The 12,116-nt window shown below is 34.0% G+C and overlaps 1 protein-coding gene across 1 annotated transcript in view; it reads left to right on the plus strand.

The window, feature by feature from the left end:
* Window positions 1-12,116, plus strand: part of LOC114944567 (estradiol 17-beta-dehydrogenase 11) — a 68,007-nt gene that overhangs the window by 37,681 nt on the left and 18,210 nt on the right. Inside the window, exon 5 of the mRNA XM_085488956.1 lies at window positions 3,322-3,404. Within this exon, the coding sequence (XP_085345082.1) occupies window positions 3,322-3,404 (83 nt within the window). The remainder of the gene's footprint in view (window positions 1-3,321; window positions 3,405-12,116) is intronic.

Here is a 12,116-nt window from a genome sequence, read left to right on the forward strand (position 1 = left end):
TCCGTATGTGTTGGTTTTCGATAAATCCGATGGCCTAAAGTGACTTCGTTCTTTTTAACCAACACGTCTAGAAAGGGAAGCTGATTATTCTGTTCTATTTCCATTGTGAACTGAATATTGAGGTGCTGGAAATTTAGAAAGTTGAGAAATTAAGGGAGCGTTTCTCTGTCATGACTCCAGATGACAAAGGTGTCATCAACATATCGGAACCATGTAGAGGATTTAAGAAGTGCGTTTTTCAGGACTTTATTCTCAAAATGTTCTATGAAAATGTTTGCAATGATAGATGAAATGAGGGATCCCATTGCTGCTCCGGAGGTTTGTTCATAGAACTCTCCTTGAAATTAGAAATAAGTTGAGATTAGGCAATGTTCTATTAATGGAAAAAAAATTGAGTCAATATTTTCAGATTTTTTAATAATATCTAGAGTGTCTTGTGCTGGAATATTCGTGAACAAAGATACTATATCAAAACTGACAAGAATGTCATTAGTTTTTGTTTTGAGTTTGGTAATCCTGCTCACAAAGTCTATTGAGCTTTTGATGTGAGAATCATTGAGTCCCGTAAGAGTTTGGAGTAACTTGACAACACACTGAGCTAATTGATAAGTGGGTCCTCCGATATCGCTGATAATAGGGCGTAATGGAACTTAATCTTTATGAATTTTCGAGAGACCATAATGTCTGGGGGCTGTAGAGTCTCGGGAATTAGTTTTTTAGTTGTTTGGGGAGGAAGACCTGCTTTCTTGAGAAGCGAAAAAGTTTTCTTCTCTATGCTGGAGATCGGGTTGCGTTTCAGTTTTTTTATAAACATTGTGGTCTGAGAACATGGCCTTGATTTTGTTACAATATTCATCTGTGTCCAGTATCGAAGCTCTCAGCCCTAAAGATGCAAACTGCAACGTTTGCGAAACGTCGGCCTTACGCTGTTTAATCACATGGCACCCTTCCGGAAGCCTTTTGCATTGATGATTCCAATAGCCGTAAAAGTCTCAAAACTAGAATTGGCTGAATTTTTAATATATTGTAATTTAAGTTGTTATTTAATATTACGGGGACAAAAAAAAGACTAAGAGAAAGGAGCGATTTAGAATTGTCGCTTCTCCTATAAAGACGGCATCTATATTGTTATTAATATCAAAAATTAATTCCATTATCAAATAAGATTTTTATAACACGTTCTAAAGTTTTTTTTATGAAAACATAGGATAACAAGAAAGCTCTATCTATTAATCTGATAATCATACCTTTCTTTTGATTTATAGAATATTGTAGAAAAAAATTGTGATACATCTCCTTGAGAAAATTAATGTATGATACCAATCAAAGTCAAATAACCATCTTGTTGCAAAATAATAACATTCCTAAAGTTAAAACGGTTCTCAGAGTACATCTCCATTATAAACTATAGAGTATTGATGAAGTAAATAAATTGAAAATGTCAAAAACAATTTTGTACAGAAAAATAAGCCAAAAAGTCGTATCATTATTTGGCATTAAAAGAACAGAAATATTCTAGATGCTAAAATTTAAAAAAAAATACTTTAAATAACCGTATTTAAAAAAATAAAACATGCGTTTTATAGTGAATGAAAATTGATCGATTAATTAAAAATATTAGAAAGAAAAACTACAAATATTTTATTCTACTTTTTTATTTGATCTTTCTCATTTTTTTAGTGAAAATAAAAGCCGTACAGAGTATCTATTTTTATTATTATAATTAAAATCTTTCTGTAATATAATACGAGGGTCACTATTTATATTTCGGGAATTGGCAACACTGATGTCATGTGAGTCCATCTGATGGTTCTATCGTAAAGTTTGACATTTTTGACGATATACGTACTCAGAACATTTTGTCATTTGGACGCTATTTGTTTATTTTATATTTAGTTGAAAGTTTCGTCTCGGCAAAAAATGGAACTGAATCGTGAACATTTTCGTGCGATGATTTTTTACGACTTTCGACGTGGATTATCACAACAAGAGTGCGTCAATCAACTTAATTTGACTTTTGGCGATGAAGCTCCATCAAAAACCACTGTGTATCGCTGGTATAGTGAATTCAATCGTGGTCTTAGTTCGCTGTCCGACGAGTTTCGTGAAGGTCGTCCAAAATTGACTGTAGTGCCAGAAAACATCGATGCTGTGCACGAAATGATTAAGCAAGATCGTCATGTAACCTATTGTGAGATTGAGGCATCCCTAAGCATTAGTTCCACCAGCATATATGCGATTTTACATGAACACTTAGCTGTGCGAAAGTTATGTTCGCGTTGGATCCCACATAATTTAACAATCGCTCAAAAAAAGGCTCGTGTCGATTGGTGCAAAGAAATGCTTAAGAAATACAATCGCGGTGCTTCAAAAAACGTTTATAAAATCGTGACAGGTGACGAATCATGGATATATTCGTATGAGCCCGAAAGTAAGCAGCAGTCGACTGTATGGGTGTTCTAAGATGAACCAAATCCAACAAAAGTTGTTCGCGCACGAAGCACTTCAAAGAAAATGGTGGCCTGTTTTTTCGGAAAAACTGGTCATATTGCAACAGTGCCTCTAGAGGATCGTAGAACAGTAAATTCTGAGTGGTACACAACCATCTGTTTGCCAGAAATCTTCGGTGAAATAAGGAAAACAAACAAGAGACGTCGGATTGTTCTTCATCATGACAATGCGAGCTCTCACACATCGGCTCAAACAAGAGACTATTTGAGCACTCAAAACATCGAATTGATGGGTAATCCGCCGTACAGCCCTGATTTGGCACCCAATGATTTCTTTTTGTTCCCATCCGTGAAGAATAAACTGCGTGGTCAACGATTTTCATCGCCCGAAGAAGCTATTGAAGCGTTCAAAAATCATGTTTTGGAGATACCTCATTCGAAATGGAATAAATGCTTTGAAAATTGGTTTAAGCGCATGCAAAAGTGTATCGATCATCGTGGCGAGTACTTTGAAAAACAATAAAAATATATTCGCAGCTTAACTATTTGTTTTTGTTCCTATTCCCGAAATATAAATAGTGACCCTCGTAGATTCAATATTTATTCACAAAACTCTTATTAATCTTAATCTTCACAACAAACTGTTTTGAAAATCATGATATGCTTAGTTTTATAAAAAATAAAACTTGTTATGTTATAAGTTAATAATTATATTTGTTGAACCGTGTCATAGATTTCATTGTAACATTTTATGATACAATATTTAAACACCGGGGTTATATTCGACATAAAAAGTGAACATTATTTGTCTATTTTTTGTTAAATTGTAGGTATTATTGATTATTGCATTAATTGTTTAATGTGTTCTAAGGTGAATGGATATGATGGAATTCATATGACTTTGGTTTGTCCTTATCTCATCAATACAGGAATGTTCAATGGAGTAAATCCCAGGTTTGTAAAAATACAAATGTCAAGAAAAATTAGAAAGAAATTAGTAAGAAAAATTATATAGTACCTTTCTATATTAACACTTTTTTATTAACACTATATTCCTAACATTTTTTAAATACACTTACGGAAATGGAAATCTGAACACTAAGAAAGAATGATGCTACATGCATGAAAATTATAGAATATTTGTTTACATAAGTATTTAGATTAATATTAGTGTAAGGGATAATTACGGGAGAAAGGGAAAAGGAAACTTAGGTACGAGGTAAACGTAAAACATAAGTATAATATCTTCTTTATTTGGGCCGAAGGTTACACTGGGACGCGATCTTTACTCGACTAGGCTGAACTGAGTACTGCTTGACGAGCGTCGAGCTCGTCATTCGTATACTGAAAATCAAAGGGTCGCCGGTTTCCGTCAGTCGCTGGTCAGTCCTTTCTTTCAATAAACAAATAAATCGACCACCCGCTTCATAGCTTTCCGCAGGAGATAAGCGGATATGTATACTCCGCCGCAATCGCGCGTAAAAGAAACCGAAATGAATATCGTCCGCCGATAAGCCTGCGGTATCTATCCTTGTATATATATATATATATACATATATATATATATATATATATATATATATATAGATCTCACTTACTTGAGCGGTCGCAATTCCGCTACATTAGTAAGATCACAACTCATAGGATGTGCGTGTAGCGCCATAATGCCAAATGCCGAATAATTTTTAATTAAAAAAATGTTTTTAACATAAAATCGGTAGGTCCCCACTTTGTTTTTATATGTACTTTAATCGTGCAAAAGCATTTATTATTCTATTCAACCAATACGAAGAAAAACGTGCAATACAAAATAATCGTTTTTTTTTTTTTTCGATAAAACAGGATGGCTTTAGATCCTCTTAAGGAGATCCTTCACAGTCGTATATTTTCGTACTTTTAAGATTTTTCTGTATTAATTTGTCAGAATATATAATACTTTTCTACAATTGCAATACATGCATCCCAGGGAATCTCAATTTTATCTGAAAAATGAGAAATAACAGTTTTTTTTATCTATTTTCATCTCGATATGACATCTCGAATTGTAGACGAACTGTCAATCTTATTATAATAAATGCTTATATTCTGTTTGAAATAACTCTGGCAGTATTTTAACAATAGAAGTTAGCGCAAACAAGATATATTTTATATAAATATTAATCGCTCCCCAAGTAGAAGAGTGACGTCGGTAGCAAAAAGACATCATTATGTCTATTTTTGATCTATGACGTCAGCGACTAGTAATGGACGTTTATAAGACGTTATTTTTTAGACCAAATAAAGACGTTATTTTGAACACGTCTTAAAACGTTTTGAAAACGTCCTAATTTAGATTCTTAATTTATCGCTATGCGACGCACGATGTCATCTATCTCGCATGTAAGTTTTAGTCAGAGAATTATATAAAGCTGGCAAAAAGAGACTGTTAAAAGTAAAGTATCATAAGTATATTCTTCTAATGTAAAGTGTACTCAACGAAAGAAGAATGATTTTTTACAAATAAATTTACGTAAATGTGCGTAAATTTATTTATTAAGACTATGTAAACATGATATTTTAAATCGACCAATAGAGCTCAAGCGCGAATAATTCTTTGGAACTGTATCTCTTGATTTGAGATTACTAAGTTTCATATATAAATTAATCTCGAACTTAAATATAGAGAATATCACGCTTGGGCTCTATTGGCCGATTTAAAATATCATATTTATATTTATTATTAATACTGAGAGCCGATAAAAATATTTCTTATCTGATTTTATTTATTAAGGTATTCTTCTGTTATCGAATATACTTTAAATTTTTATATTTTACATTATCGAATATATATTTATATTTGTTGAATGAGATTTCTTACTATGGGTTATAACTAATACTATATGTTATTAAGAATATATAATTCGGCTCTCCAAGTAAATACACAATAATCTATATGTATATCGGCTGTAGAGCCTACCGCGATGTCTTTTGCGTCAACGAAAATTAATTTTTCGTTGATTAAAAATAGTATCCTTGATTTGGATCTCTAATTCCTGTGTTACGCATTTAATCCCTCTGTAAAGCTATAAGCGAAAAAAATATCAGTCCAAAAGTCGACTGAATCAGGAATCGAACCCGAGACCTTTTATTTGCCGCGCAACTGCTCTTTCAACTGAGCTATTCAGACATTTACAAAACGATACTTCTCTCTGCCTTTGTAACTAAATAAAACCGTATTTTCAGCCAAGGCGTAAACAAACAATATTAAGAATATATAATTCGGCTCTCCAATAAATATATCCAGACAGCACATAATATTTATGATAAAGATTCATAAATATGTATGAATATATATTTTTCATAATATACGAGTATGTAAATATTTTGAAAATGTTTTATAAAAACCTTTATTTAACATATTAAAACATAGATTAAATATTTCATATAATATTTATAGTATGTAAAAATAAATAGTTATAATAATTAATTATTTTGTAAATATTTTTTAACTAAATTGTTAGTTCTTTTATACCGCTATATAACGTATCTTTCCCGTATTTGATTTTCGTTGTGAGAAGTATATAAGGATGGCAAAAACGGAAATTAATAAAATTAAAAATGTCATAAAATTATTTCTATTTTTGAGCTACATTCTGCAACGGAATGTCTTTTAACAAATAAAACGTATATATCGATATGTACGTAAAATTTATTAAACTACTCTGTTGTATTCACCTAAGTGTATTCAGTGTATATTATAATTTTATATTCTATTTTAAAATAAATGTCTAATAAGTTACTTATAAATATTTTTTACGCATTTTTAACTTTTTGTAAATGGCTAATAGAATTAGAGAAACACAAAAACATCTAATCGACCAAATTTTAGATTAGACTATATCAACCAATTATTTTGATTAAAAAATCGTTGATTATGTCTTTTTAACTCATGATTTCTTACTGAATATTTATTAAAGAAAATATAAATTTTAAAAAATCTGTATCATAATAATTTAATAAATATATTTATAATATTTACCATAATATTTATCGTAAATATTTTCTGATACACTGTGAGGCATGGGAATTGGCAAAATCGTGTCGACGCATTTTCAAAACAAATACAAATAAAGCCGAGTATCAGCCAGGCGAAATGATTCATACGGACGTCAGTGATCCATTTCCAACGACATCGTATAGTGGCAAGCGATGGTTCGTTTTATTCAAAGCAACTGGATTTCGAATGATATTTTTTATGCGTCACAAGAACGAGAGGCACTTGAAGCCTTCAAGAAATTTGTAAACTTGACTGACAATGAGAACAAGTGGGAGCGACGCGTAAAGATTCTTCGAAGCGATAACGGTTTTAAATATGATAATCATGATTTTTTGTCTTATCTAGTGTCAAAAGGCATTGAACACGAACTGACGACTCCGTATACACCGAAGCAGAACGGGCATTCAGAGAGAGACAGTTAGACTATCGACAACAGTGCACGCATTGCTCTTAACGAACAGTTGTGAGCAAAAGCGGTACGAACAGCCATCTATTTATTAAATCGTACGCTTACGAAGCAATGTCCAGGTTGAACACTATACGAAGAGTGGTCCGGGAAAAAAGCATCGATATCGCACATTTGCACTTTTAGATCAGTCGCCTATGTACACCGACCGGCAGGAATGGTGTCCGGCGGCAGATTTTAGATGTGTGTTACATGTATGACAGCCGAACGTCATATGCACACATACGTAGCGCGACCATTGTGCGTGTGGCGTGAAGCGCGGCAGAGATCAAGGAGCGAAGGAGAAAGTAGTAGGGGGGTACTCCGATATTGCATCTCTCTCGGACATCGTATGATCGAGAGAGGAAGCAATACAAGACGTGGTGTCATTTAGTGGTGTCCAATAGCTGTCTCACTCACTCGACAATGAATTGAAAGAGTGCGAATGAGACAGCTATACGGTTATACGAACACCGCGGATGCGCTTGTCTATCGCGGTATCTCCGTCGTACTTCTCCTTCTCTCCTTTAAGTAGAAAATGTCATTTATTTATTTATATATTATAATATTATTTATTATTTATATATAAATATGAATATAATAATATTATAATATAATTAAATTAAATATATATATATATATATATAATATTATAAATCAAATAAATTAAAAAGATCCCTGATCATTCAAATAAATTAATAAATGACATAAGGATCTGAGCGCAAATGGAAGAGGAAGAATAAATTATTTTATTTTATTAATAAATAATCACAAACGTTTCGACCAATTTTTTGATCATCTTCAGCGTATAAATTAACAGAAATTTTAGCGTATAAATACAATATATAATAAAAATTCTTTAACATAGATCTCCGCGTATAAATTAAATACAAAAAATCACCAGAATTACATCGAATCGTTACGTCTTACGATAAAATTATTTCATAAAATGTATTGATTCGATGTAATTCTGGTGACTTTTTGTATTTAATTTATACGCGGAGATCAATGTTAAAAAATTTTTATATTGTATTTATACACTAAAATTTCTATAAATTTACATGCTAAAGATGATCGAAAAATCGGTCAAAAAATTCGTGATTACTAATTAATAAAATAACAGAATAATTTATTCTTGCTCTTCCATCTGCACTCAGATCCTCATGTCAATAATAATTATATTTAATAATATAAATAATATAAAAAAATTAAAATATAATATAAATAATATAAAATTTTTAATAATATAAATAATATAAAATAATATAAACTATTATAAAAAACAATTATTAATAATATTGATATAATAGAGGTTCTGCGCATGCCTCGGAAGTCGCAGCAAATCCAGAAACCGAGTGCGTACTAGATAATGGTAAGCTCTGGACAGAGGACAGGAGAAAAGGCGATAGTGCAGAATAGTAAAGAACAGCTAGGAAAGTGAGGAGTAAGATATAAAGTGGTGAAGGATAAGCAGGAGGAAAGAAAGCAGAAGGGTAAGAAAACTCACAGGGCGAGTGAGGTTAGGAGAGAAAGTGGTACATGGAGGAAGACGAGAAAGGTTGGTGCTGCCGCCTGTAATGCAACGGAAGAAGCAGACAGAAAAGGGTTAGAGATAGCAGAAGAGGTAAACAAGGAGGAGTGGAAAGTAGGCGAGAGAGTGGGAAGGTTGGCAAGAGAGAAGGGAATAGAGAGAGAAGTAAGTAGGAGAGGCAGACCAAGCAGCGCGGAAAGACTGAAAAGAGGTAGAACGGGAAGCGTAGGGACGATTCTCGACCTCTACAGAAAGAAGAGAGACCGCGAAACAGAAGAAGGAAAAGAAGGAGGCGAAGAACGAAAACGGCGCAACAGTAACGCCGACCTACCGATCCTGACAGTGGAAGAGAGACAGAAGGAAAGACTGGAGAAAGAAGGAAGTGAGGAAAGAGCTTTGACAATGGATATAGAAAAGCTGAAAGGCATGGCCGACATCAAGGACATTGCGGATATTGCGGAAAGTATGAATAGTATGAAGTTAGAAAATGAGGAGTTAGCAGGAAAGATGAGTAAAGAAAGCAACGAGCTAAGAGAGGAGGTGAAACATTTAAGGCAAGAAATAGGAGCAGAGAGAAAGATGGATAGGGAGAGACTCGAAAGCTTTGAAAATAGATTAGAAGCATGGAAAGAGAAATTAGAAGAGGCAAAAAATGAAAAGAGATTGGAAAAAATAGAGAAGAGACTAGAGGATCTGATGGGACGAAGTGGCACAGAGGAAAACACAGAATATAAAAAAGCGATCAAAAGGATGGAAGACCAAATGGAAAAAAAAGATAGAGAGAATAGAAGAGATAGGATAGTAATAAAAGGACTGGTAACTAAAGAACACGGGCAGAAATTGAGGGCAGAAGTAGAGAAATTTATAGAAGAGAAAATAAAAGCAAAGGTGAAATACGCGAAAAAAATAGGAAAAGGATCCATGATAATAGCGAAGATAGGCAGTTTTGAGCAAAAAATAAATATAATGGAAAACAAAAATAAGCTCGGAAACACTGACATCTACGTTGAAAACGACAGAATGATGAAGGAGAGGGAAGTACAGAGGAAAATAGTAGCAGTAGCAAAAGTAGAAAAAGAGAAAAACAAGGAAACAGAGATAAAAATAGGCCATTGGAAATTAAGAATAGACGGAGTATGGTATAAATGGAATGAAGATAAAAGTAGACTGGAAGAGCAGGTTTTTCGCAAACAGAATATAGGCAAATAGAAGAATATGAAAACAGCTGGATGAACAAATGGACAAAAAAAACAGTTAAAGGCAACAGGAAGTTGAAAATAATCTTCTAGAACGTAGCCGGAATAAGCAATAAAGACGAAGAGTTTTGGGAGTAAATAAGAGATTTTGATATTGTAAATTTAACAGAAACATAGATGGCGGATAAAAAATGGAAAAGAATAAGTAAGATGTTACCAAAAGACTACAGAAGGGAAATACAGGGCGCAACAAAGAATAAAGTAAAGGGCAGGAGCGCAGGAAGAATGATAGTAGGTGTCAGGAAAACAATAGTAATCAAAGATATAAAAAAAAGGAAAAAAGATTTGATGAGTATAGAAATCGAAATGGATGGAGAAACATGGAAAATAATCTCCGTATATAACAGATTGGGCAAGAAAAGACAACTGGAAGCATTGGAAGAAGAAATAGAAAGAAGAGGATGGAACAAACTCATAATTGGTGGAGACTTTAACGCCAGTCGGATCACAGGCCACTAGAGCTGACTTTAGGAGTCCAAGTGGAACGGAAGGAAGAAAAAAAGGAGGAAGAGAAAGAAATAGAAGACTGGACAGAGGAAGGATGTAGAAAGTACAGAGATAAGCTGAAGGATAGGAAGGAAGAAGTAGCGGGAGCAAGAGAGGAATGGGAGGAACTGACGGAAGAAATAACGAAGGCAATACAGAAGAAAAAGATCAAGAAGAGAAGTTTGGTACCAGGCAGGAGAGCATGGTGGGACAAGCAATGTAGAGAAAGTAAAACGGCACTAAACAGAATTTTAAAAGAATTGTTAAAAGGAAAGATAGAAAGGAAAGCATATAATGAGGCAAAGCAAGAACATAAAAAACTATGCAAGAGAAAACAAGAAGAAGAAAAGAAAAAGGAACAGAAGAAACTAATGGAAATAAAGGACAGAAACGAAGTACTTAAATATATAAGAAAGCAAAGACAACAAAGAGAAAGCCCAGACGACGAAATAGAGGAGGAAAAATGGATCGAACACTTCATGAAGCTGTTGGATGGGGAAGAAAGTATAGAAGAAAGAAGAAAAACGCAAGAAAAAGGAAGTGAAGAAGAAACCAGGAGAGGAGGAATTAAAATAAGTGAAGAGGAAATAGAAAAGGCTCAAGAAAAAGAAAGCAGCAGGTGAAGACAACATAAGAAATAAAGATTTACAATGAAAAAATAATTACGAATATCATATATATATATTATATAAAATTATTTATATATTATATAAAAATTTATATTTATATGTATATTAGTTATATATAAATATAAACATGTGTAATAAAAAGAAAAGTTTTTATTTTTGCCCGCATTTCAGCTAAAAAGTTAGCTTGTAGGAAGATAATAATTACACTAACGCCAACTTTAATAAAAAAAAATTAAAAGTTTTCTTTAAAAATTATAATTAATTTTTACCTAAAATTTGTACCTAACCACCTTATATCTCCTCTACGTCTTCTCCTTCCTCTTCTGCCGCTTCCTCTTTTTCTCTCCTCTCCCTCTTTTCACCCTTCACTTCTGACGTCTCCCTCCTTCAGCTCTCCTCACCTCTGCCTTTTGTTTAACCCTTATCTCCTACACTCTCGCCTTTACTTATTCTCACCATGTGCGTACTTGCGTATCATGCGTGAGAATGCGCGTGCAAATTCCTTCCCCTCACGTGTTCCTCCTGCTCTCTCTTGTGCCACCTCTGGCTCCCTCTCTCGCCTACCACTACTACTACGCTTCCTTCCTTACCTTTTTTTCCTGCCCGTCTTATCGACCCTCTCCTCTCTCCTCCTCTGCTCCTCTGCTCCTTTCTTCCCTTTTTCCACACAAAACTTTTTATTCTCTCCTCTATTGCTTCTTCCCTCCTATATTCTTATCCCTGTTCCTTTCCTCTTTTTTCCTCTTCTACTCATCTTCTCTTCCTTTCTCTTCCTCCTCCTCTCTTCATCTCTGGCCGTGCGTCATCCCGTGACATCTGCCACGTGTACGACTGTTCCACAGCCATCTCCTGCTTTTTCTCCTTTCCTTCCTTGCACTTCATTTTCCACCCTCTGTTTCTTCTCCAGCTCTTATTTTTCCTTCCTCCCTTTCCTTCCTTTCGCTTCCATCCTCCATTCTTCCCTGCGTGTCCCCTTCACACCGTGCGTGCCGTGTGCATGCTTTCTCCACGTGTCCACCATTCTACTACTTGTCTTCCTATTCTCCACTTTTCGTCACTTCTCCTTTGCTCATTTCTTTTCTCTTCTTTTCTTTATTTTCTTTCATTTCGTCCCTCCTTCCTTCTTACTCCCGCACGATTTCTTCCTCTTACCTCACATTATTTTAACTTTTTCGGAGCACTCTCGCACAACGTTCTCTCACTTTGCGCCACCTTTCCGATCCTATCTATAAATTAGTTTATCTAATATCAAAATAGTACAAAATATTTAGTAATTAAAAATA

The sequence above is a fragment of the Nylanderia fulva genome, unplaced genomic scaffold, assembly GCF_048542155.1.
Source record: "Nylanderia fulva isolate GAGA-0341 unplaced genomic scaffold, ASM4854215v1 Scaffold75, whole genome shotgun sequence".
NCBI classification, from domain to species: Eukaryota; Metazoa; Arthropoda; class Insecta; order Hymenoptera; family Formicidae; genus Nylanderia; species Nylanderia fulva.